Source organism: Penicillium daleae (assembly GCF_028827525.1).
Source record: "Penicillium daleae strain IBT 16125 chromosome Unknown utg000008l_segment0_segment0, whole genome shotgun sequence".
Classification (NCBI taxonomy): Eukaryota; Fungi; Ascomycota; class Eurotiomycetes; order Eurotiales; family Aspergillaceae; genus Penicillium; species Penicillium daleae.
Window position 1 is genome coordinate 3,100,136 of NW_026623156.1, and position 24,508 is coordinate 3,124,643.

The window sequence follows — 24,508 nt, forward strand, 5'->3', positions numbered from 1 at the left end:
GAGGCAGGCCCGTCGATGGGTGCGTGACGGGCTGGAAGGGGCTTTTGGCTTTTTTGGCTTTTTGTGCAACGGTGTCAATTCATTAATTTACAGCATCTCCTTGCCACCGACGAAGTCGGACCAGGTGCGAACTTCGGTGGGGATACCGTCGGGGCGGGGGAGTTTCTCGTGCATGCACTGAGCGAAGAGGGTAGCGGTCTGGAAGATTTACATTAGTATATCAATTTCAAGGAGAGCATATTGAAGGACTGGAACATACCTTGGGCTCCATGAACAGAGGAACGCTGAAGTCGACGGCGTTGCGGCGCATAACGTAGTCCTCATCCAGCTGGGTCTTGCCACGGGTCTTGGCCAGGTTGAAGACACCACGGATATCGTACTTCTGGAAGACCTCGCGGAGAGCACGCTTGTCCTTCTTGGGGAACTCAATGACGGTGACGGTGACGTTGTCCTTGCAGGTGGACTCAAGGTGAGACTTGACCTGGGGGTTGGCAGCGTAGAACTTGTAGCCGAGAGGGTTCAGGTAGTCGACGATGGTGGACAAGTAGGGCTGGGTGATGTCACCGCCGAGCAGGATACCCTCGCCAGACTCGGGCACGCGGAAGTTCATGGTGGACTGGAAGGAGGCCCAGTAGGCCTCGACCAGGTCCTTACCGAAGCAGGCAATCTCACCGGTACTGGCCATCTCGACGCCCAGGAAGGGGTCGGCACCGGCCAGACGGGTCCAGGAGAACTGGGGAACCTTGGTGGCGAGGTATTCACGCTTCTGCTTCATCAGGTCAACGGGCTCGGGAACATCACGGCCGACGAGCGCCTTGGTGGCGACGTCAATGAAGTTGGTACCCAGGACCTTGCTGACGAAGGGGAAGGAACGAGAGGCACGCAGGTTGCACTCAATGACCTTGAGCTGGGGTTCAGCACCCTCCTGGTTGGCCTTGATGATCTGCATGTTGAAGGGACCGGTAATATTCCAGGCCTTGGCGACCTTCTCGGCAATCTCCTTGACGCGGCCCATGATGGACTCGTCCAGGTTGGCCGGGGGAAGGACCAGGGTGGCATCACCAGAGTGGACACCGGCTGGCTCAACGTGCTCACTGACGGCGTGGACCAGGAGCTTACCGTTGGAAGCGACAGCGTCAACGTCGATCTCCTCAGCACCCTCGATGAACTTGGTGATCACGACGGGGTGGTCGGGGGAAACGGCGCTAGCGTTGAGGAGCTTCTCCTTGAGCTCGTCAACACTGTAGATGACGTTCATGGCAGCACCGGACAGGACGTAAGAGGGGCGGACCAGGACGGGGTATCCAACAGAGTCAGCGAACTTCTCAGCATCGGCAACGGAGGTAAGCTCCTTCCAGGCAGGCTGGTCAACGCCAATGCTGTCCAGGATCTGAGAGAACTTGTGACGGTCCTCAGCCTTGTCAATGTCCTGGGGGTCAGTACCCAGAATCTTGGCACCACCAGTCTCCTGGAGACGCAGAGCAATGTTCTGGGGCAGCTGGCCACCGACAGAGACAACAACACCGCTGGCGCTCTCGAGCTCGTAAATATCCATCACACGCTCGTAGCTCAGCTCCTCGAAGTACAGCTTGTCAGCGGTATCGAAGTCAGTGGAGTAGGTCTCAGGGTTGTAGTTGATCATGACAGTCTTCTTGCCCATCTTGCGCAGGGAGAGAGTAGCGTTGACAGCACACCAATCGAATTCGACGGAGCTACCAATGCGGTACACACCGCTACCAAGGATGAGAGTACCGTGGTCATCAAAGGTGACATCGTGCGAGCTGGCGTTGTAGGTAGTGTACAGGTAGTTGGTGTCGGCAGGGAACTCGGCAGCCAGGGTATCGATCTTCTTAACCCAGGGGGTGATACCGAAGGACTTGCGGCGAGCGCGGACGTCATCCTCGGAAGCGCCGACCAGCAGAGAGATCTGCTTATCAGAGAAACCGAGCTTCTTGGCCTTCAGCATGGTCTCGGCGGTGACGCCGAAGAGGCTGCCGATCTCCTTAAGCTCGTTGTTGCAGTCAACAATGTTCTGGATCTTGTACAGGAACCACTTGTCGATCTTGCTCAGCTCGTGAACCTTGTCGACGGAGTAGCCCTCGTGGAGCATAGCCTGACCAACAGCCAACCAACGGCGGTCAGTAGGGTTCTGCAGGACATCGTCGATGTCCTCGAAGTGGTCACCCTGCAGACCAAGGTACTTAGGGTCCACCTGGCGGATGGCCTTCTGGAGGGACTCCTCGAAGGTACGGCCAATAGCCATAACCTCACCGACCGACTTCATGGCGCTACCAATGTCGCGGTTAACGTGCTGGAACTTGCTCAGATCCCAACGGGGGATCTTGGTGACAATGTAGTCCAGACTGGGCTCGAAGTTGGCAGTGGTAGTCTTGGTAACGGCATTGGGGAGCTCGGGCAGAGTGTGTCCGAGACCGATCTTAGCGGCGGTATAGGCAAGAGGGTATCCGGTAGCCTTGGACGCCAGAGCAGACGAGCGAGAGAGACGAGCGTTCACCTCAATGACACGGTAGTCGAGGCCATCGGGCTGGAGAGAGTACTGGACATTGCACTCGCCAACGACACCCAGGTGACGGACGATCTTGATGGCAGCGGTACGGAGCATGTGGTACTCCTCATCAGACAGAGTCTGGGAGGGAGCGACAACGATACTGTCACCAGTGTGGATACCCAGAGGGTCAAAGTTCTCCATGTTGCACACGGTGATACAGTTGTTATCAGCGTCGCGAACGACCTCGTACTCGACCTCCTTCCAGCCCTTGAGGGACTTCTCGACGAGAATCTGGGGAGCCAGAGACAGGGAGCGCGAAGACAGATCACGGAGCTCGTCGGGGTTGGCAGCGAAACCAGAGCCGAGACCACCAAGAGCATAGGCGGAGCGGACAATGATGGGGTAACCGACCTCCTCGGCGGCCTTCAGAGCATCATCGACGGTACCGACGGCAATGGACTCAGCAATGGGGATGTTGATCTCGTTGAGAGCCTGGGAGAACAGGTCACGGTCCTCACTGGTCTCCAGAGTCTTGATGGGAGTGCCGAGAACCTTGACGCCGTAGCGCTCGAAGATACCCATGCGGTTCATCTGCACACCCAGGTTGAGAGCGGTCTGACCACCGAAGGTCAGGAAGATACCGTCGGGGCGCTCACGCTCGATAACGTGGGTGACATATTCGGGGGTGACGGGAAGATAGTAGACCTCGTCGGCCAGCTTGTGGTCGGTCTGGATGGTCGCGATATTAGGGTTGATCAGGACGGACTGAACACCAGCCTCCTTCAGAGCCTTGAGAGCTTGAGAGCCTGTATTTCAAGATGATCAAATTGTCAGTGAACCCAGGATTTTTTGTTTGTACACTTTGGGGATATGTAGGGTGCCGCTCGCTCTGCATTTGCCGCGGGAGAGCTCCTTTCCTGGAGTGTCCGAGTCATTGCACAGGGGGTGGAAACGAGAGGACTTCACCGCACGAGCTCAAAAGCCCAAAGCCCAGAAAATCAAGCAGCATCCCCAATTCCTCCCAACGTACCGGAATAATCGAACTCTCCAGCCTGTCCAATACTCAAACCACCACTACCAATGACGAGGACCTTCTTGACATCGACCAGGTTACGGCCGGGCTTGACCACGCCGCTCGCGAGGTACGACTCGGACGAAGGAGCACTCTGAGCCGCAGCGAGACGGGTGATCGTGCTGGAGAAGGCGCGCAGCTGCTGGGAGCGACCCGCGGAGGGGAGCTTCTGCAGGCGCAGGACCGCGGCCGTGGAGCGAACGGAGGCATTGGAGGTGAAGGAGCGGAGAGAAAGAGCCGGACGAGCCTCCGCGAGACATCGCTGGCGCAGCAGCGTCGCCGCCTGCCCACAACGCGCAGCAAGAACCATAGCGCCGCTCAAGCGAAAGTGGGAGAGATTCAATTGCTGGGTGGGAAGTAGTGGTTGTGTAGAAGGTTGAGTGCCTCGACTTGTCGGAGGTCTTTTTTCCCCCACCGCGTCGCTAATTGGCTGGTGGCCTTCACCGTCAACTAGTTCCACTTTTTTCTTTTTGGAAGAACCAGCCAAGGAGATAGCACACGAGCAGGTGAGGATGCAATTGAGGCTCAAGAAGATGGAAAAATGATTGAAGATGAGAAGAAAGTACTATAGATCGACAGGGACCAAATTTAATTGTTTGACTGGGATCTAAAAATTTCTTATGCTCGATCTTGAGGATGAGTCACGACTCAAACTGGCCCTGGGGACTATCGAAAAAAAAAGGAACCAGCGGTTCATACAACGGGGCAAACCAGGTACTCTATAGTTTAGCCCACGAGCATGTTATAGCTGTTAGGAATGGGGGTGGATAGACTAGGGATAGAGTGTACAGACTCAATTGATCTTATACACAGTCCAATATATTAACAGATGCTCAATAACCGTCTCTCAAGACTTGCATTACTCCCAGCCTCGCGAGAAACGCAAGGCTCTCAATCTGGCGGGCGCTAAAATTGGGCCCAGTGCCGATGCCGGACGGTCGCACTGGAGCCTTTGGTTATCGCCCTCTTATCCACTGCGGATCGACACTCGCTTGGACTGGCCAGTGGCCAGCCTTTTTCACTTACGAGAAAATTATCCAATCTTTTTGGGTACAGTACGGAGTACTCCGTACTTGCAAGTGAAATATTAATATATGGTGGTTAACACCCTCGATCGCCCACTACCGGCCCGGCCCCGCTGCCAATACTCTGCTTTAGCTGTAGTACTGTATGAATCTGCGATCTCTTGATCCCCTACGTCATTGGCGTTTTTTTTTTCCTTCGACCGAAACCAAGACTCATAACTAGGCCCTCGTGGATAAGGGATCACTTACCCATTTTCACTAAGCTGAAGCTGTACATACAATTAAGTTTAGGGTATTTTTCAATTCTGCGTCACAATGTTTGTAAATGGATGGACTCTGAAATAATTAGCTGTTTCAACATTCGTGACCACGAATGTTGAGAAAATATATAGTATATCAATGCACATCCTCCCACCAAAATATTTTATCTTTGACGCCGAAAGTTAGTGGGTGTGAATAGCCTAGGTCGGTCAAGTGGATGATCAACTCCAGAAATTGCAATGAAGGACGTTCCAGGAAACGCAGCTATAGCGAGGCTTATCGACCTCAAACTGAACTTATTCCAAGTAAATATTTACCATCCAAGTCTGATAACGCAAGTTCTACCAAGCTGTTGTCATATGCACCACCTCCCATCGTTAAGTTCAACTTCACTCAGTTCCAACACGCCCATTCAACCCTGACCAAGGGCCCTTCGGTCGTTTCTCCAGCCTCGACCCGCCCGACAAACCCATTCCACCCTTACGGGTTGACCGAGCCTCCGAGGCCCAAATATCAGACGCATCTCGATCCCGCTCGGCACCCTCTCGCAACACCTCATCTAGATCCTGATTGAGGGTTCCATAAACCTCGCCCAGCAACTTGCGCGCATCTTGGGCAACCTCTGTACCTAAGATGACCTTTTGTTGCACGTAGTCTCGCTCACCGGTCGCCGCAGCGTCAGAGGCAAAGGCCCATGCTTCGGCGAGGTCGACCACTTCGTCGGGTTGGGCTCGGTCGATGGACTGAGGGGAATTGCGGGAGTTGAGGGCCGCGACGGCGTGCTTGAAGCGTGGCTGTCGGGTGAGGATGGGGTATTCGGGGAGGAGGTGGCTCTCGTCGGAGAGACGGTGGAGGGCGCGGAGGGTGGTGGATTTCTCTTTGGCGAGAAGTCCGGTGAGATAGGATTTCTGGAGCGCGAGGGTCTTTTGGCTCTTGGAGAGTGGTACAAGTGTTTCGTTGGTGTAGGATAGAACGTCTAGTGGGTCTGGTGCTGGTATCTCTTCCGAGACGATCTCGTTTCTGTATGTTGGTCGTGGAGGGGGTTTGGAGGTCACGGCCACGGGTTGGCAAGCACGAGAGGCCGCATCGAGAAGATCTCGGCGTGCTTGGAGATACATAGCATACTGCTCGCTGATTTGTATCTTCTGATGCTCCAGCAGTCGCTGAGCTTCTTCGATTTCTTCGGGCGGAAGGTCTTGTATAAGACTTTCGTCGGGGTCACCATCACTGACCAGCCGTTCCTCAACCCATTGTACGAGCTCATCGCGCGTCCGCTGCAATGCTCGCGCCTTCACATCAGATGTGACCTCATCTGGAGACGCATCATTCCTCGAGGCATGCTGCACCTTGATTTTCTCGAATAAATGCTTCTCCTGGTCCAATCGAGTCCGAGCACGCACAACGGCTCTTTCAAGTTTGTGTACCAGATCGTCTAGATCTGTCTTTGCGCCATTAGGATCAGGCACATGTGCGTCCAGCCCCTCTGGTAGCAGTAACAGCTGTTGTTGACTCAAATCTTCCCCTGCACCTATATCCCCCACTTCATCCGCCTCCTTCGCTTTCAACTCTTCTAGGTAGTGTTGAAATACCTGAAGCTTGGTATGCCGCCGCCGATCACGCAGAAGCTGAAGATAACCTCGCAGATCCGCTCCCGGTTCCTGCGGATCGCCCGCCTCGACAGGGCGGCTCTTGGGCGCCCGCTGACGTCGCAGGGCGCCAACGTCTTCAGATACTGCGCGATAGTCATTCCGAGCGGCGACATTGGCCTGCAGCGCCTTCAAGTATTCCTTTCGGAGGCCCGGTAGATCGGCAGGGATGCGCTTGACATCGACCACGGCGTCGGTGGGCGCGCATAAGGCGAGATGCGACTGGGTGTAGCTTGAAGGGTCGGCATCGTCAGCGAAGACGATAAAGGAGCGTAAGTACGACGTCAATGCCTGGCGGATGCGGAGAGCCTCCTGACGGGGCTTGACGTAAGGAGCGAGCGGTTTCGCAAAAGATGGAATGTGGGTAGGGAGGTCGTTGGACGGGGCCATGGTGCATCATTGGTAGGGGGTTGGGGAGGGAGAAATTTGAATGAGGTCAGGATATCCCCCGTTGGCCCCCGCAAAATGTCAGAAGTCGGGAGAAGAGGGTCCGTCAAGCTTCTTTGGTGTGTTTGGTTTCCCCGTTTCAACGTTGATGTTTTGCTGTTTCGGGCATGATTAGGTAACCTGCCGATCAAGTGGACGTGGAGCTTATTATTGTTTTGGGCTGTGAGGGAGCTGAAAGTGTAATTAGTTATTTGATATTAATATCATTATTGCCGATAATATGCGATAGTGATCAGAAGAATCATATACTAGTTCATCTGATATGATATGGGAAACAACAAATACTTGGAATGATGCTGTAATCGTACAATGATCATTCCGTACAGGGCTACAATCGGCATGGGCATCCCCTAGTAGTAAACCTAGTACTGTAGTAGTATTCCAATACGGTTGCTAATAATCAAAGCACTTGAAATTGCGTCTTTGAGAGGTCCGAGCATTAGTATTGGTCTACCGAATCTCTCTCTCTCTTTGTCAACCCAGATATAGTAACTAACTATTTCGTAGTATACACGCGGACTAGTTGATATGCCTAATGCCCTCTTGGCCGTAGGACGATCGCCCAGATCGCCCACGGCCCACCACTATGCGAGAATGTCGAGACTCCAATCCTGCATATTATGCATAGTACTACCGACCCGGTCCAATAATAATAGTGGAGGATGCGCACAAACACGGAACGGCAACCAAACAACGGGGCATAGTTACCTTGGCCCGTTAATACTACTTGACTGTATATAGATAGTACTGGGATCCTTGCTGCGCGCTGAGTGGTGGTGTACTAACAGCATCTTGCGTATCAGGATGATCATCCATGTCGCTCATCCTCTTTTCCCCTCCTCTCTTTGATCTCCAGTCTTCTCCTTCCCTTCTCCTTCCCCTTTCCTCCGCATCGACTCTTCTGCGTCAGATGAGCTCATCTGCACCCCGAGAAAAACACCTCTTGGAATGTTTCATGGCATTCCTATCAAGGGGTAGTGTTTTGGTTCAGCCACACCTCATCGCTGCCCGACAAGGCCAAAAAAGCACTTATTGTCTCGGCCGTGGGCTCTAAGATTTGTTCGCATGCCTTCTGCGGGTCCAGAGGAGCTCGTTTGTTGATATATATTGCTTTGTTTTTCGGTGATACTCCCTGACCTCATGGCTTCTCAAAATACCTCCCGGCCTCGCGCCGCTACCACCACTATACCTGCGATGGGCCCCCCTTCAGCCATGTTTCGACACCCTCATGGCTCAAGTCAGGCTCATCGAAGCCCTGTTTTGCACCAGGGGAGTCCACCTCTGGGGATGAATGACCATGATATCACTAGTACGGCGCAGGGTAAGCCGTCCGTCCCTAGAGACTACCGTTGTTCAAACCTCAAAACTGACTGAAGTAGGACCGCTGCGTCATCCTCAGCCCATTACTCCGTCGGACCTACATTTGGTGCTGGAGAAGGAGCAGGAAGCGATGGCGAGTCCGAACCACATATGACCCCATTCATTGTACCACCAACAATGCTAATGCTGGACCACTTCCAGGTGAACCGATTGACTCGGGAACTCTCTCTTCTCCGCCAGCAGACAGCCTCCGTGGCATCAACAGCCTCCTCCACATCGACGCTGAACGATCCTGCCGATGGATTCCATACCTCCCCGTCGTTGGGCAGCTCTACACACTCCCACTCCTCGCGACGTCAGCGTTCATCCTCCAGCCTGAGTTCCCACACCGCTGCCCAAGGCACGCAGGCTGCCAGCGTGACAGGCATTGCACCCTCTCGTGAGACGAGCATGCCTTTTCGGTCGAATGAACCATCTCATTCTCGCCCGGCGCGAAGTCGTGAACCATCGCTCACCTCCCGCCGGCCCTCGATTGGGTCAATCCCATCCCACCCACAATATTCTCACGGCGACCAGTTTACTCATTACGGAAGTCCTTCCATCTATCCGCATCGCAACTCAGTGTCCCAGACCCACCTGGGATTGTCGAGCAATCCCATCTCGCGGTACGAGGAAACTCTGCTACACAAGTCGGAGTTGGAACATATAAAGCGGGAGAATGAGCAGCTACGAAAGCGCGTCCGAGAGTTGGAAAGTGTGTTGAAGAAGCACATGGATGGGGAGCCGAGGACGCCGACCGACACTCCACCATTAATGGGGGATTCTTAAGGGATCATCTAGTTTCAGTCTTCTTCTATTACTGCCGGGCGCAGTCCTACTTCTCTTTTGTTGTTACTATGATTATCTATTCGAGGCTGGAAGATTTGCAGACAGTCACAAATCAACCCTTTTCCATTTGATACGCCCTCTTTTTGTTTACATTAGCGACAACACCACAAGTGTAAGGAGTATTGGTTCGAGAAATCGAAAACTTCAAGATAGTCTTATCCATCACCAGTTTGAAAGATAAACAATGATGATGCTCGAGCCATCAAGGACGACGATTCGTAAAACAATTCAAAAGATCTTTCAAAGGAACCGGGGAAAGCATCTCTGGATACAAACTCTCCCTGGTATCTTCGCTATATGTATGGAACACGTGTCATATAGGTATAATGAATCTAGTCAATACTATTATTGTATCCAAATCATTCTGCCTAGAACTATTCAAGCACAGGAAGCTTTTCCAAAGGATGGTGTGTCCACTTCGATCACAAGTGACATGAGGCGGTGCAGCCCCGCCCTACGTCACCTGTGGCGCAGGCTTGAGATAAATAACTGACCTCACCAGGTTGTCCGTTGCATTTCCACTCCTCAACATACTCCCTTCCCTTGATTTTACTTCTACTCTTACAAAATCCAAGTTCACCAAAATGTCTGGCGCTTCCACCGTTCACGTCTCTGGTATCTCGCACTTGACCTCCGAGAAGGAGGTCCGCGACTTCTTCAGCTTCTGGTATGCAAGAGCTCAGAGCCTGGCAATGAGAAACCCATTGAGGGATTACCCTTTCGCTAAAACTTTACTACAGTGGAAAGATCACCAGCCTGTCCGTCACCCCCGTCTCCTCCGAGGCCGAAGCCCCCAAGTCCGCCAGTGTGACTTTCGAGAAGGAGGCGTAAGTTACCCCGCACCGCGTTTCATGATTGCACCATAGCCCCCTTATCCAACAAGTACTAACAGAAAATATTTCATACAGAGCTGCTAAGACTGCCCTACTGCTCGACCAAACCCAATTGGGCCCCTCTTCTGTACGCGTCGAGGCCGCGCAGAGCATCGACACTCTGGCCAGTGCAGCCGCCACCGGCGCATCCACTGAGAAGGAAGAGGAGCACGACATCGCGCAGGAGGACAAGCCCCGCTCCCGCATTATCGCCGAGTACCTGGCGCACGGGTACGTCGTGAGCGATGGCGCGATCCAGAAGGCCATCGCTCTGGACCAGAAGCACGGCTTCTCGACCAAGTTCACCTCGGCGCTGTCCAACTTTGACAAGAAGTTGAACGCGACCGAGCGCGCCCGCGGCATTGACGACAGCTACAAGATCACCGATAAGGCTGCCTCGGGCTGGCGCGGTCTGAGCTCGTACTTTGAGAAGGCTCTCGAGCACCCCTCCGGCCAGAAGCTGCGTGACTTCTACGTTCAGACCGATAAGCAGGTGCGCGATATCCACAACGAGGCCCGCCGTCTGGCCGATCTGAAGCAGGGCAAGGGTGGTGAGACTGAGGGTGTGGCCCCTGCTGCCAGTGAGGCTGCTGGCGTTGCCCCCGCGACTGTGCCTGCCTCTGGGCCGGCTGGTACTGCTGCCCCTGCTGAGCCTAAGGCTTAGATTGCTCTCACAGGATCTGATGGTTACCCCCGCGCTGGCGTACTTTTATTTTGATGTCTATGATTTTCATCGTTACATGACACTTGCCTTGAAGTCTTGATGATGGGACTTTCTGCCTCAATCGCCTTTTTTGTTCTCTGGGACGAGATTATGATTGCAATGATTCTACACTCTGCGGCTAGTTAGTTCGTAGTACTTGAGTGCGAGTCACCGAATGAACATACACGATTCTCATGAGTGTCCAATGCGTACAGTAATATCCACTAACGCTAGCCTTCTAGTCTTGTAGTTCTACCATAGCATTTTACTTCAAACATAAACCAAATCACAACATGTAATTCATAATTTCATACCTATCAAAGACTGATTCTATGCTTCGAAGACTCTATCATCTACCTCGCCTCCCTTCATTCCGAAAATCAAACCGACAAACAAGATCGCCCTCCCCAATTCATTTTTTGAACTTCGCCGCCTCGATATCTTCCAGTGGGTGCTTGGGGTTACTCCCATCCAGCACGGGTGCCTTCTGATCGGGCTTCTCGTATGAAAATTCCGGTGCGGTCGATGCGCCCCCGTCTAGCTTGCCGTGAGAGGGCGGATCGCGCTGTTGGGCGCCGGATTGGGTCTCTGGCTCTGGAGATTGGCGGCCTGGGTAGGGGGCAGACATGTTGGAGATGAGTGTGTTTAATTGAGATGATCTGGATTTTGGAGAAATTGGTAGATTGGGATTCTATGGGATGATTAGATGCGGTTTGTCGAGGTGATAGGCGTAATTTGAGTCAGTAAATACCTTGATTTCTCCGTTGATGTGAATGATGAACGGTATATAATTCTGCAAGATGATTTGAATTGTGAAGATGTTCTGACAACGTCTCTTTAAGAATGTTCAGTATCTATGTCTAACTATCTGACGTGACCAGTGCTAAACCTGGTATCTGGGGGCTTCCATCATGATGACGTTCAAACTACCCACCGCTTCGCCTGGAAATCAGGCTGACTCGGGTTTGGAAGTTCCACATAGACGGGCCATGGCTATTATCCTTGACTATTCTTCCTAAAGATACGTCCAAAGGCTTGCCCCAGAATGCCGGATGTGGCATGTTGAATGCTGAAGCAGTAACTGGGGCCAGGAATGGAATGACATCATTGCATGATACTCGTCACGTGGCATGGATGTGCAACATGCTTCACTATATACACGCAACAACGGGCCATGAAATCATCGACGAGGTGATATTACTTGCGGAGCAAACCAACTACAAAGAGAGAATATGTTTGAACTCAGTAATGATAGCATGACTGATGTACTATATCAAGGTATGGAGGATGTCTTTGGGGGAATCTGTGCAGTGGAGGTGGATTAGAAAGGGGGAGGGAGGAATCGGGAGATGGGGACTTTTGGAAGCACATCAACAGGGTAGACATAATACGGAAAGTAAAAGGAAAAGAAAACAGAAAATGGAAACGAAACATGGACAGATATAGACGGGGGAAACGGGCATGATCTAAACAATGGGAGGAAAGACATCATGAAATGGGCATATGTCTCGTGAGGCGGCAGGGAAAAATCAAAGGATCCCGATCGAAAAAAAACCGAGTGAAGTTATACGGGTTCACTCGATCTTTCTGATCTATTGGTTGCCGTTGGACTGCATGCCCGCTGCAGCGGCGGCTTCGGCGTTGGCAGCAGCCAGCGCCTTAGCATCGGCCTCGTGGAACACTCCTTGAAGGATCTGCTGCTCTTCGGGGCCGAGGACCTTGGTCAAGCTCTCGTAGAGCTGGGGTTGCTCGGACTGGAGGCCTATAGGAAAGATTAGCAAGGCTCAAAATGGCAAAAGATATGATTTATCACGTACTCAGGAAGACATGCTTGAACATGCCGTACGGCTCAAGCTTGTCGAGAGGAGTCTCAAGCAGGCTCTCCTCGTCAAGCTCATCGTCGTCGTCATCGGCGAATTGGCTGAACTTCTGAGCCTCCTTGTTGAGGAAGTCGAGGTAAGCTGCGCTCTCATCGGCAATGTCACCCTCGAGGGCCTCCTCAACCTCCTCCTCGTTCCACTCGACCTCTCCATCCCAGTCGTTCTCCTCGTCGTCTTCGTCACCCTCGTCGTCGAGAGTGAAGTCAGACTCCCGGGTAACTTCCTCACGCACTGTGTATGAACATTGTTAGCAAGAGAATTAAAGTACGGCGTGTATCATAGAAGACATACGTTTAAGAGCAGCAGGCAGGGTTTGGAACAATCTTGTCACACCCTGCAGCAACCTAGGCCAGCCCTGCTGGACACTCACGGGAACGTCAGCCGCTTTCATCGTCAGAAGCGAGCTGATAGCAGCAATTGACAGCTTCTTGTCGTGGACACGACGGAACTGATCAATGCTGGAGAACCAGGTGCTGAAGAACTTGTTGGTCCAGCCCTTGGCTTCCAAGACCTGCAAGCTGAGAGCGGGGTTGTAGTAGATGGCGTTGATGATCATCTCCATCAAGTGAATACGGTAGGACTTGGTACGAGCCTCGCCAGCATCGATGACGGCCATGGCCAACTCAATGACGAGAGGAATGTACTGGTCGATGTGACCACGGAGGTTGAGCATGAGAGTCTCGGCCAGCTTGCAGCCGCAGATACGGTCAACGCCACCAACCTTGTCATCACGGAAGATATCCTCAACCATGCCAACAATGGCAGCAAGGTAAGCCGGGTTCTGAACCAGCATGTCGGAGCCGTAGGAGACGTAGTTGTCGAGAGCTGGGAGCATGTCCTCCAGGTACAGCTCGGCACCAGCCTTGAAGGTCTTGTGAATCAGCTCGAATGCCTGCCACATGGTTGGCGAGATAGACTTGGAGGCGAAGGTGCAGCTGTCAATAATCTCGAACACCTCGTTATACAGATCGTAGAGCTTGTTCTCCAGAGTGATGCTAATGACAGGCATCAGGATAGTCTCAAGGTGCAGGAGAACATCGGGGGTGCTTTCCAGAGTGAGGATAAGAGTTCCAATGGTCTGCAAGACACCCAATGCCGTGATGCTCTTGTCATCCAGGAAGTCTCCGTATCCTTCATCATCGCCAGGCTTGTTGGCATTCCGCTCCAAAAGCTCCCCAACAATGCGCATGTAGGTGTCACGCAGCTGCTCACTCAGGGCAACGGCGAATGGAGTAAGCTCGGCGGAGAAAACCTCAACAAAGTCCTCCATAACATTGGCCAGGGCATCAACATCGACCTCGTTGGCCAGTTTGAGAAGCTGCTGCATGATCTGAGGAATATTCTGCTGCATCGAAGTGCGGATAACGTCGTGACGGATCAGTGGCTGCAGAGCAAGGGCGGCCTCAACCCGAACGGGTAGCTCGGAATCAGTCATAGACTCCAGAATATTCCGGTAGATGATCATCAAGTTGTTCGGGTCCTTGAAGTCGAGCTGCTCGAACTTCTCCAGGGTGTCACAAGCACGGGCACGGAGGAAGCCGTGGGGGCTGCGGAATTCGGGGAAAACGTGGCGGACGAAGAAATACTCTACCTGATCAGCAATGGGGCTCTTCTTGCCCAGAATGACTGACGCAAGGGAACCGATCATTCTAAGAGCACCCTCCTTCTCGCGGGGCAGCTTCTGGTCATCGGCTGCAGACTCATACTTGCTGACAACGCTGTTGACGAAGGTGAGAATGGAGAAGGTTTGCTTCTTGCGGTTCTTGGTCAGGGAGACCAGGAAGTTGGTAGCTGCAACGTCGGGAGCGGAAACCTCCTCGTAGAAGTTCAGCTTGCGGTGGAGATATTCCGAAGGGTCCTCCTCAAACAGCTCGATATCCTCGTCCGACTGGCACAGGATAGGGAAAACGAAGTGGGCGATCAGGTTGTCCATGTGCGGCTTCAGGTGGTCCCACATAGCCTTCGGCTTGACGCACTCCTCCATAAAGACCAAAGTATAAGAGAGGGCGGAGTTGCTCAGCCATTGAGACTTAGAAACCCACTTGTCGATCTCCTGCAGATAGCCCTTGAGAATTTCGGGGGCAAACGTGGTAATGAAGGTCTTCGCGTAGGGAGTATAATCGGGAATGGAGGATTTCGTAATCGTGGTGGGGTTGCCGTATCTAGTGGGGGTGAAAAATCGCGTGTAAACAGCATAATCCTTTTTCGCGGAAGAAAAAAGACCACAGGAAAGGTGTAGTGCGCGATTCTTACCTGATGAAAAGACGGTTCAAGTTTGCATATGACCACTTCTTGCACTTCCACCAGTGATTCAACTCCCGCTCCTCCTTCGACTCGGCCATAGCGTTGGCGGGAGGAGTCTTGGAGATGATTCTGAGGAACAATGTGCACCAGTCCACAGTAGCCTGGTGAGTCTGCAGAGCTGGAGAGAGCTCGAACTAGATAAGAACAAAACAATCAATGTCAGCTTCTCGTGTACGGTGCTTGCATAGAATCGCGCGGGTCACCCACGTAAATAGCGTGCTTATAGGCCTTCACGACAATCCGGAGCATCTCAGCCGCCTCCAGGCTCTCCTCATCAACCAGCCTCTGTCCAATGCTGAGTAGTTGGGGGAAAGAGTGCTCCACAATCTTATCGAATTCCTCCCGCTTCTCGCCGGCCTTGAATCTATACACGCGACAGATGGCCAGCAGGCATTGCAAGCCTGCGTAGACTGTGTTCGCATCATTCGTGCCAAGAAGCTGGAGAGTGAGATCAAGGAATCCAGGCCACTGTTCGGGGAAGTCGTTCTGGAGGATCTTCTGGAGGAGGGGAACCAGCTGAGCGCGGACATTGGGTGGGGTCGAGGCCAGAGAAGGGATCAGTCTCTCGCGGAAGCTGGGCTTCTCAGCCTCAGGGATGGGAGCGCGTTGTGGGTTGTCTTCGACCGGGGCCCATCCGCGGCTGATGCGGTTCTTCAGGTAGACACCGGCTAGAGAGACGAAGCGGGGCAAATTAGACACCAGCGTCGGTGGCACTGAAAGAGAGACTCATTGAGATACTTACCAGACAGCTGAACGGCATTGTTCTGCTCGGTTTGCAGGATGTCTAGTAGCGCATTGATAAATCCGGGCTGCGTTTCGGCCTAGAGAGGGGAAACCCCCGGGGTGTAAGTCTCACGGTAACGGCCCCCCCACCAGGAACATGCAACAGACGTACATATTTCAGGTCCAACTCCGCCTGTTGGCGAGTACTCGTGTTAGGATTTAGAGTCGACTGGATACGGTCTCGAAGAGCCGTAACGTCCATGTTTCGCACCACCTGGGCACCCCGGCGCCAAAGATCGCAGATAGAAAAAAGAAAAACTCCACGCAAGAAATCCCTGGGGGAAAACGGACCGGCGCCGATAGGAGAGAACGAGCAGGAGGAAGGGGAAGTCAAGAGTGCAAGGGACAAAGAAGCCCAAGGCGATAGGAGGAGGTGGAGGTCGAAAAAAGTGTAGAGGGGGGCAGGATTTATTCTTTCTGGGATTTTCGCGGGCGGTCGCCCCGCAGCTAATCAGCGGCCGCACACTGATTTTGTATACACTCCAGCGGGTCGCCCGGTTAAACTTCAATTTGGTCGACGCTTTTTTTTTGCTTATACGAGGTAAGCTTGGAACATTTTGATTTTTTTTTATTTCATAGTCGTTACATTTTCTCTTCTTCTCGCCCAGACATCATCGTCAACATGTTCATGAAAGTAGGTGGCTTGGTGCTGCCCAATAGCCAGACAGAAAATCGTAACCCAAATCCGCCCTTCGATGACAAGCACACGCCAACTTCTTTCTACATGTACAGGGACGCCGCGAAAATGACATCGCGCTTGATCAGCTCCTGCGCTTGCTGCATCTTGGTGTACAGCGATGGATCGCCAACCAGTTTGGCCGCGTTTTTGACCTCGCGACAAGTCTCATCCAGCCGAGTAATCGTGCGAACAATCGTGCCCTCCATCACATCGGTGAGATCAGTGATGCGGTTGAATGACATCCCCTTGGCCCACTCGTAGACCACCTCAGCAAGACCGAACCGAGGCTCGCTGGCAAAGTCATTGGAGTCTTCACTGGACTGGATGACTTGATGCAAGACCTGGTAGTTGTTCACCTTCTCCGAAATACGGATAATGGCTTCCTGCCCCTTTTGCAATCGCGGAGTAAGGGTCGGAGTACTGTCGGTCTTCTCCTGGAACACAAAGGCCGAGAGAAGAGCGACAATTTCTTCTGGCTCGTATTCGGCAAGAACGTTCTCCAGAACCAGCTCGGTCAAGACCAGTTCGTCAGCAGAATGGATTTCACAGGCCACCTTGCCCTTCAGTTGCACACGGGACTGTTCGTCCACGAACCCGAGATCTCGCAAGACTTGAATACGCTGTTCATAGTCTGGAAGCAGTTGGAGGTTTTGATCCGACATCAACTGCTTCAATTGCGAGATGTTCTCCTTCACTTGCCATTCATCATGTTGCATCTCGAACTGTAGGAGGAAAACAGAAGGATCAGCATATGCTTTCGGGTGATCTCCAGATCGGGACTTGTACTCACGTGGTCCATGAACTTAGGGCATCGCAAGCAGTGGCATGACTGGATGAATTGTGCCTGAGCCTTCCGCTGATCAATGATATCCCGCGACTGCAACTCCTTGATACGGACCCAATCGATCTCGTCCCAACGATCACTAAGCCACGATGAAGTGAACTTGGTTAGCTCTTTCTCAGCAAACTTTACCGCTTCTGTTTTATATGCTTAGCTAAATTGGTCAATCTTATCCGGATGAAACACTCACCTTTCTTAATATTCAAGTACCAGATTGGTCCACCAGCCTTGCACCTGGTGGTCGTGATGCATTCCACGTCTGCTACTGGGATCTTGCAAATCTTGAGATGCATAGATGCGCCGTTGGAGGGCAATTCTTGGAAGTAAGGACGGAATTTTGGGAGGAATGGGAGAATATCACTTGGATGACGGCGGCTGTGGACGGTGCCAATTTCAAGTACGGTGATGCAAGGCACGGTGCCAGTGGTGACACCCTCTTTGGTGATGACTCCAGCGGTGCGTAATCCATCCTAGAGCATGGTTAGTGCTTCTCAGGTATACGAAAGTCAACCCTCGACAGAACATACCTTTCGATACACAACAAGCTTCTTGACCTCGAAGAGTCGTTTACCAGCAGGAGTTGTGGGCAGGCCACTATGTAACTCCGCGGTGAGTCTCTCGTACTCCATGGCAGCATCATGGCAGGCAGCCAGATCCACGTCACAGATCTCACAAGGCGGCCGTTTGATTTTCTCCAAGCTGGCCTCGGAAAGCTGGACTTGTTTTTCGTGCTCTGGTAGCAGGGCTTGAGTGGCGTTTTCGCTGAAACTCCGTTTGATCATCTCTTCGATCTTGAGAGCCTCCACTCGAAGGAGGTTGAGAATCATATTGTAGGTTAGTCGGAATTGGGATCGGAGCTTGGTTGGATCGCCGAGAATCATCTTCTTCAAAGCACCAGCGGGTGGAGCCTCTTCTTTGCCACTATTTGTGATGAGCACATAGCCCACGGTGTCAAGACCTCTACGTCCTGCACGTCCAGCCATCTGTGTGTACTCTCCAGGTAGCAGGTCTCGGAAGCTTTTGCCGTCATGCTTGCGGAATCCAGAGAAAACTACTGTTCGGGTTGGCAGATTGAGACCCATGGCGAATGTCTCGGTAGCGAAGAGAACCTTGACTAGGGACCTTGCAAAGAGAATTTCGACAATCTCCTTCATGATTGGCAGGAGACCGCCGTGGTGCACGGCAACACCTCTGCTGAGCAATTCACGCAGGCGAAGGATTTGAGGCAGAGTTCGGTCCTCCGGTTTAAGGCGGGTGAGAGACTTCTCGATCATCATGTGAATCAAGCTCTTTTCTGTCGCATTGCAGAAGTCTTGGTTGGTGAGAGAGTCCGCATTTTCCTCACATCGTTTCTTGGAAAAGACGAAAACGCAGCCCGGAAGGAGATCTTCCTTGCGAAGATGTGACACAAGGTGGACCCAAGTATTCTTATCCTGTGCAGCGGACTGCCGACCACCCCCACGGCCAGTACGAGCAATATTACCAGTACCGCGGTGAGAAGGCTGACCCCGTCCACCTGGCTGCCCTCTACCTCCTCCTCCTCCTCCACCACCACGTGGTCCGCCACCTCGAGGAGCTCCTCTGCCTGCGTCCTGTCCACGTCCACGTCCTCGTCCTTGAGGTCCGCCACGTTGTGCCTGTGCCTGGGCTTGAGCTTCGGCTTCCTTCTTGGCCTTGGCATCCTTTCCTGACAAGACATCATTTGCCTTCTTCCAACCGCCTTCGATGAATCGCTTGTTGGAGTCGACAATCTTGAACTTTTCTTTGCCAGCCCATAGATAGTGTTCTAGCGGCACAGGTCGCTTGGGGGTCGAAATCACGTAGATATCCTTCTTTTTCGTACGGCCAACCCAGGACGCGAACTCGTAGGTGTTGGGAACAGTAGCAGATAGAAGGATAAGGGTGACGTGCTCCGGAAGCATGATAATAACTTCCTCCCACACCACTCCTCTCTCAAGATCATTCACATAATGCACTTCGTCAAAGATGACAAATTCCACATCACGAATAAGGTCGGCGCCTCGGTAAAGCATACTTCGAAGAATCTCGGTGGTCATGATCACACAGCTCGCCTCGGGATTGATCTGAACATCGCCCGTGAGAATACCGACATCTTCAAATGTTGTTCGGAAGTCGCGATACTTCTGGTTGCTCAGAGCTTTGATAGGAGACGTGTAGATGGCCTTTGTCATGTGTTTATTTGCCAGTGCAATGGCGTATTCAGCCACGACTGTCTTGCCAGCGGATGTGTGTGCAGCCACGAAGACCGAGTCGCCGTTCTCCAGATGATAAACAGCCTCTTTCTGGAAGGTATCCAACTCAAATGGCCATTCTCTTGCCATATCCGGAACCAGGTCACTGAAGTTGGTAATCTCCTTGTTCACATCGACGACATGGGCCCACTCCCTGCCTTTCTGCTTTTGAATACCTGCAAGGAGTTGGTTGCGCGGTTCGAGGGCTGGGAACTCGACTGGTAGGAGTGCGTCAATATCCTCTTCCTCCTCGTCACTGGTTTCATCTTCAGCGACACCATCAGCGGTTTCATCGCCCTCGGGTGTAGTTTCGCTCTTGTCAATTTGAAGATTGCTTTCCTCCTGAAGAAGAGCATGTTCAACTTCCTCGTCACCCTCAGCAGCCTCCTTCGACTTTGCTTCCGCGAACGTGAGGCCACGTTCAAAGCCAGGAGGTATTGTCAAGAGTCCGCCCTCGGATCCAAAGTTGATAATTCGATCGAGTCCGGCCTTTTTTCCACCAATGCGGGATTTCTCAGTAGTCATCGCATCAGCCTCCATTTCAGCTAGTGCCTCGACTGCATCCAAGCCACCAGGTGCGAAAGGAAAGAATCCAGCAGCACCCCTGACAAATTCTGCACGGCCAGCAGGACGACGGAGCAAAGAGGTCGAGTTCTTGGCAGTATCGCTCGTCGCTGGAATTGTCACTTCATGATAGCCCGTCACCCGTCCTTCCAGCCCCTCTCGTGTAAACCGGGTTACCGTTCGCGTCTGTGTGGGGGCAATCTCGAAGAGCTCTGTGGTATCTGCAGGTACGTCCCATCGTCTGAAGTAGTCATTAGCTAAGTTCAAAGGTAGCGGTACATGTGAGGAAGCATACTTCTGCAACTGGTTGAGCCAATTGGAGCTAAATTTCGAGGACGGTGTCAGGAAATCCGCCTCCAACTCAGCCAATAGCTCGCTTCCACTCTTGGCAGCCTGCTTGCGAGATCTGGTGCTGGCTGGCGTGTCGGTGTCTTTCTCGGCGAGCGGAGTCTCCAGCCGACATTGGACCAAGTCTGGGTTCATATCTTGAGCTGTCAGTCTCAGCTGCTCCATGGCAGAAGTCAGCGAGTCCGCCATTTTGGACGAGAATGGACCAATGAGTCGCAAATGGCTCTCTTTCGGGTTTCTCGATATTCAGCTCGGTAGTGACGGCCCACCCCACATTGATGTGTGGCTTCAGCGGTGGTAAAGTGGGAAGCTGAGCCTCGGTCTCTCGTCAAGTACCCCAACACCAACTCGGATGAAGTCGCAGTGATGGTTTTTCGGCAAAAAGGGTCCGACAGAGAAAAATAGTGACGTGGTGTGAAGCACAAATGCCAAAAGCTCCCCGCTGCCAGAGCTTCGATAAGGCGGTATAGATGGGCAGTATTTATCTTTGTGTTGGAGGTTGACGTAGTGTGGGGCGCCTCCAACTATAGGATTTCAACATGAATGCCTCTCTTTCGACTCCAAATGTATTCTCTACCATATGATACATCGCCAATCTAATACTCCCAGGAGTAGAGAAGTCCACATTCTCTTCCCCAGTCGCCCAGATCCTGGGCAAAAGAACCAAAATGAGCTTTCCTTAGGACGAACAAGGGAAGCAGACTTCATGGTCTTAGATCTTCGAATTGAAGCATTTTGAGGCTGTATAGAAATCGAAACTCTACTATAGTTGGATGTGATCTGGGAGCCAGTTTTATACCGGCATCGGGAAAGAGAAAGGAAGAACTCGGAAGATCATCACACCCAGGTAGAAGGCAGCCATCCTCTCTATAAAATCCGTGTTCCTACGGAGGCCCGCAGCCTAGAAAGGTATGCAAGGATTATTTCCCTTCAGGCTCTCTAATCTAACATAGCACATATTCTCCGAATGAATGCAAGGATGTCTGATGTCAAGGACACTCGCAAGGGTACCCCTGCTGGAACCGACGAGCTGACATGGTTCAACAAGGGACGATAAACTTACACTGATTTCTGAAGGATCTGAACAGATGACATATGGTACACTCAGTGAACTTGACCAAGCGTTGATATAAGACGACAAAGTGGTACGGAGAAAAAAAGACGGTCTGAATATGAGCATGTTACGGAACTGGAGACATGGCGCGATTATCATGGGTAATTCGGAACTTACCGAGTATCACACATCGTTTTGACCACGATGTGGACGATTCAGTACGAACATTCATTCTTCTCACTAGCTAGTCTGAGAAGATCGCCTTGAAGGAGTCCACAATCTATACACATCCAACGACCTCCTATATCATTAACAACTATTCCCAGCATGAAATTAAGTATGGACAATTGTGAGGGTGAGATCATCAATCTGACAGCCAAAGAACATGCGCAAATGCAATATACAGCAGATAGCCAACGTCGAAGCATGATTATCAACCAGAGAGAAAAGGGTGGCAAGAGAGTGTTTGAAACATATGACGCAAATCCCGTGGGCCCGCAGCGGCACGAAAGATGAAAATCTGGTACTCAACGAAGTATAAAGAACAGGAAAAGGGTATTGAAAGAAGAAAAGAACGACATCTTGATCAATCAATGATGGACTGTACGCGGAACACATATGACATGCTGAAGATTGAGAAGAGAAATATAGTTCTGCTTTTGAAACGGCCGTATTCATTTTGAAGCCGCACGCAGACAGGCTGGAGTGATGTGATGTAATATCAACAGTCGTTAACTGTACTGCTGATGATATCCGTATTAACATAAAAGAACAAGATTTACTCCGTCGCAGAGCCCTCCTTTGGCTCTGTGTTCTCCTTCTCGGGCGAGTACTCATATTTCCGCTTTGCGGGAACAGACTGCTCCAAGGACACGAGGGTCGGGCCCTGGGAGACAGATTCAGAGGGCGTCAGTGACGCCAGTGCTTCCCGAGGCTCGGATTCAGGAGTGCGGTCAATAATAGATGAGATGGACTGTTTGACTGAGCCATTGATGGTCGGTTTGGGCGGTATAGGCGAGGCATCTTGCGAGGCGGGAGTATCCTCTGGATTGGGAAGAGACCTCTCTGTTGCCTCGGTCTTGACCCGATACATCTCGTCGCGAGGTTCTTCGCTGTCCTCTGGCTCAGAGTCCAGCTCAGGATCATGGCCCTCATCATCAGGACCCCCACCCAGCGGACTATCTTCCATCGAGCCGCGATTGGAAGCTTGCACCGGCGGTAGTGGTGCATTCGGGTCATAGACTATGCCGCACATCTCGAGCGCACGCGACTGGCTACCTAGCGTGCGGTCTTTATGCTTCTTAGTTAAGTGGCACATGAAGCCGTGCAGCGTGACAAAGTCGGATTTTCCACAGCCATGGATCGGGCAAGTCAAATAGACTAGGCTTCCGTCGGAGGGCCGCTTCCATAGGGCGCGGCCAGAGGGATCGTGGGCTGCTGGGCGGCCGTGGCGCTCGCCCCAGGCCTCAACGTTCTTGATCGTGTACTTTTGCTTGCGCCGAATGGATCCCGCGGAGTTAATGGCCTCGTGTGGGTTGATTGGGTGCTGATGTTGATGTTGATGGGCATGAGGGTGTTGTGGGTGCTGGGATGGGGCGGGCGGAGGAGGAGGAGCATGATGAGGTTGCGGATGCATATGAGCAGAGGGAGGCATAGAAGGTGGTGGTTGTGGTGTACGTGATACTGGTGGTAGCGGTGTTTGGCGAGGCTCCGGAGGACTCTGCTGCTTGAAAAAGGCCAACGTCGTGGCCGCGCTGGTCTCGGATAACCGACGTGGTGGTGTTGGCCGCATCGGCGGCGAGTCCATCGTTTGATTAGGTCCAAGGCCCATCGACTCCCGCTTAATTCTCTTGCGTTGTCTCCGAAGATCCTGAATCATCGCAGTTAGTATTTGTCCTGCATAAGCCCACACTTCGAGGATATTGAGGTAATTCTATAACATACCTCCTCCTCAACCTCGGCGTTCTCGGTCATTCTACGGAATTCTTCGTCTTCACGCTTGCGCACAGCAAGAAGATGATGCCGAGCTGCCATCCGGTTCATTTCTTCGTGTTCCAATTGACGCAAACGAGCTTCGATCTGATCTAAAGACGACAAGGCCGCTGGCGGGGGTGGGGGAGGCGGTCCTGCATGAGGATCGTGCAAAGGCGGCGGCGCATAGTGACGATAATGATGATTCTGAACCATTTGATCTGGCGGGGGCATTGGTGGGTGAGAGGGCGGATTAGGATTCATGGCGATGGCTTGATAGCGTGGCAGACTGTGAGCGAGATGACCGGGAGCCCCATTGAGGCCCTCGGGGATGGCGTGAGGCACCGGAGGTGCAGCAGTCATGACGATGCCTCTCTTGGATTTTTAGGTGTGCCTGTGCCTTCCTGATTTGCAAGAGCTTCTTCTTCCCTTTCCCTTTTTCTTTTCCCTTGTTGCTTATCTCCAGCCTTTAGCTACAAAGATGGAGGGCTAGAAGGGAGAAAGGCTCAGGAGAGCTAGACAGTATCGATAGTGACAAAAAGGTGCAAGGGAACAGGGTTGGAGGGAGTTGGAGATGTACAGAAAAGAAAAAGAAGTGTAAAAACAGGACTGGGTGGGCATCCACTAGGCAATGAGACAAGAATCGACAGAGAAAAGACCCATTTCCGATCTATGGGTCGACGGTAAGGAAAGGATTGACATCCAGACGTCCCCATCCATAGCCATCCATTCAAATCAAGATAATAATAGCAAAATAAAAATAAGAAATGACAATATCCACTAGCGCGACCCTTGGGCTGCATCCCCGTTATCGTGAAATTTCCCGCTGGTAACGGCCAAAGTAGGGGGATCGGCCCCTCGTAGAGGCTACCAGACCTAGCCGGCCCAACAGGCTGAGGGGCCCAGTCAGCTCCTGAATGAAGTTAGTCTACCATTTGAGATCCATTACAATTAGGTACTGTACGAGCTCGTTTGGGGAGGGGGCATCGTGTACAAAGAGTTTAGGGGGCGGGAAAGGAACGATGGAGAAGATCAATGAGATTTGGTATTGGCGGGATTTGAAGTCAGCCAACGTATCGTGATCTTCAT

At 52.3% G+C, this 24,508-nt stretch overlaps 8 protein-coding genes across 8 annotated transcripts; 2 read left to right on the forward strand and 6 right to left on the reverse strand.

Moving 5' to 3' along the window:
* Window positions 1-87: 87 nt before the first annotated feature.
* N7458_009646 (carbamoyl-phosphate synthase (glutamine-hydrolyzing) CPA2) lies at window positions 88-3,891 on the reverse strand (the record flags this gene model as incomplete). Its single annotated transcript, XM_056913028.1, has 3 exons — window positions 88-198; window positions 260-3,315; window positions 3,540-3,891. 3 exons carry the CDS (start codon window positions 3,889-3,891, stop codon window positions 88-90), a joined length of 3,519 nt encoding a protein of 1,172 aa, XP_056761877.1.
* A 1,365-nt stretch (window positions 3,892-5,256) lies between these two features.
* N7458_009647 (uncharacterized protein) lies at window positions 5,257-6,903 on the reverse strand (the record flags this gene model as incomplete). The annotated part of the gene is made up of 1 exon (XM_056913029.1): window positions 5,257-6,903. The coding sequence occupies one exon, from the start codon at window positions 6,901-6,903 to the stop codon at window positions 5,257-5,259; it is 1,647 nt and encodes a 548-aa protein (XP_056761878.1).
* Window positions 6,904-8,100: 1,197 nt separating this feature from the next.
* On the forward strand, window positions 8,101-9,108 carry N7458_009648 (uncharacterized protein; the record flags this gene model as incomplete). Its single annotated transcript, XM_056913030.1, has 2 exons — window positions 8,101-8,281; window positions 8,360-9,108. 2 exons carry the CDS (start codon window positions 8,101-8,103, stop codon window positions 9,106-9,108), a joined length of 930 nt encoding a protein of 309 aa, XP_056761879.1.
* Window positions 9,109-9,752: 644 nt separating this feature from the next.
* vip1 (putative actin cytoskeleton protein (VIP1)) lies at window positions 9,753-10,704 on the forward strand (the record flags this gene model as incomplete). Its single annotated transcript, XM_056913031.1, has 3 exons — window positions 9,753-9,835; window positions 9,909-9,995; window positions 10,077-10,704. 3 exons carry the CDS (start codon window positions 9,753-9,755, stop codon window positions 10,702-10,704), a joined length of 798 nt encoding a protein of 265 aa, XP_056761880.1.
* A 451-nt stretch (window positions 10,705-11,155) lies between these two features.
* N7458_009650 (uncharacterized protein) lies at window positions 11,156-11,371 on the reverse strand (the record flags this gene model as incomplete). The annotated part of the gene is made up of 1 exon (XM_056913032.1): window positions 11,156-11,371. The coding sequence occupies one exon, from the start codon at window positions 11,369-11,371 to the stop codon at window positions 11,156-11,158; it is 216 nt and encodes a 71-aa protein (XP_056761881.1).
* Window positions 11,372-12,335: 964 nt separating this feature from the next.
* Window positions 12,336-15,912, reverse strand: N7458_009651 (putative nonsense-mediated mRNA decay protein (Nmd5); the record flags this gene model as incomplete). The annotated part of the gene is made up of 7 exons (XM_056913033.1): window positions 12,336-12,505; window positions 12,561-12,854; window positions 12,915-14,785; window positions 14,877-15,061; window positions 15,135-15,595; window positions 15,670-15,748; window positions 15,823-15,912. The coding sequence occupies 7 exons, from the start codon at window positions 15,910-15,912 to the stop codon at window positions 12,336-12,338; spliced, it is 3,150 nt and encodes a 1,049-aa protein (XP_056761882.1).
* Window positions 15,913-16,430: 518 nt separating this feature from the next.
* Window positions 16,431-20,583, reverse strand: N7458_009652 (SKI complex RNA helicase subunit SKI2; the record flags this gene model as incomplete). Its single annotated transcript, XM_056913034.1, has 5 exons — window positions 16,431-17,111; window positions 17,180-17,367; window positions 17,421-17,700; window positions 17,758-20,287; window positions 20,342-20,583. The coding sequence occupies 5 exons, from the start codon at window positions 20,581-20,583 to the stop codon at window positions 16,431-16,433; spliced, it is 3,921 nt and encodes a 1,306-aa protein (XP_056761883.1).
* A 1,643-nt stretch (window positions 20,584-22,226) lies between these two features.
* Window positions 22,227-23,782, reverse strand: N7458_009653 (uncharacterized protein; the record flags this gene model as incomplete). The annotated part of the gene is made up of 2 exons (XM_056913035.1): window positions 22,227-23,318; window positions 23,393-23,782. The coding sequence occupies 2 exons, from the start codon at window positions 23,780-23,782 to the stop codon at window positions 22,227-22,229; spliced, it is 1,482 nt and encodes a 493-aa protein (XP_056761884.1).
* Between the last annotated feature and the right edge of the window lie 726 nt (window positions 23,783-24,508).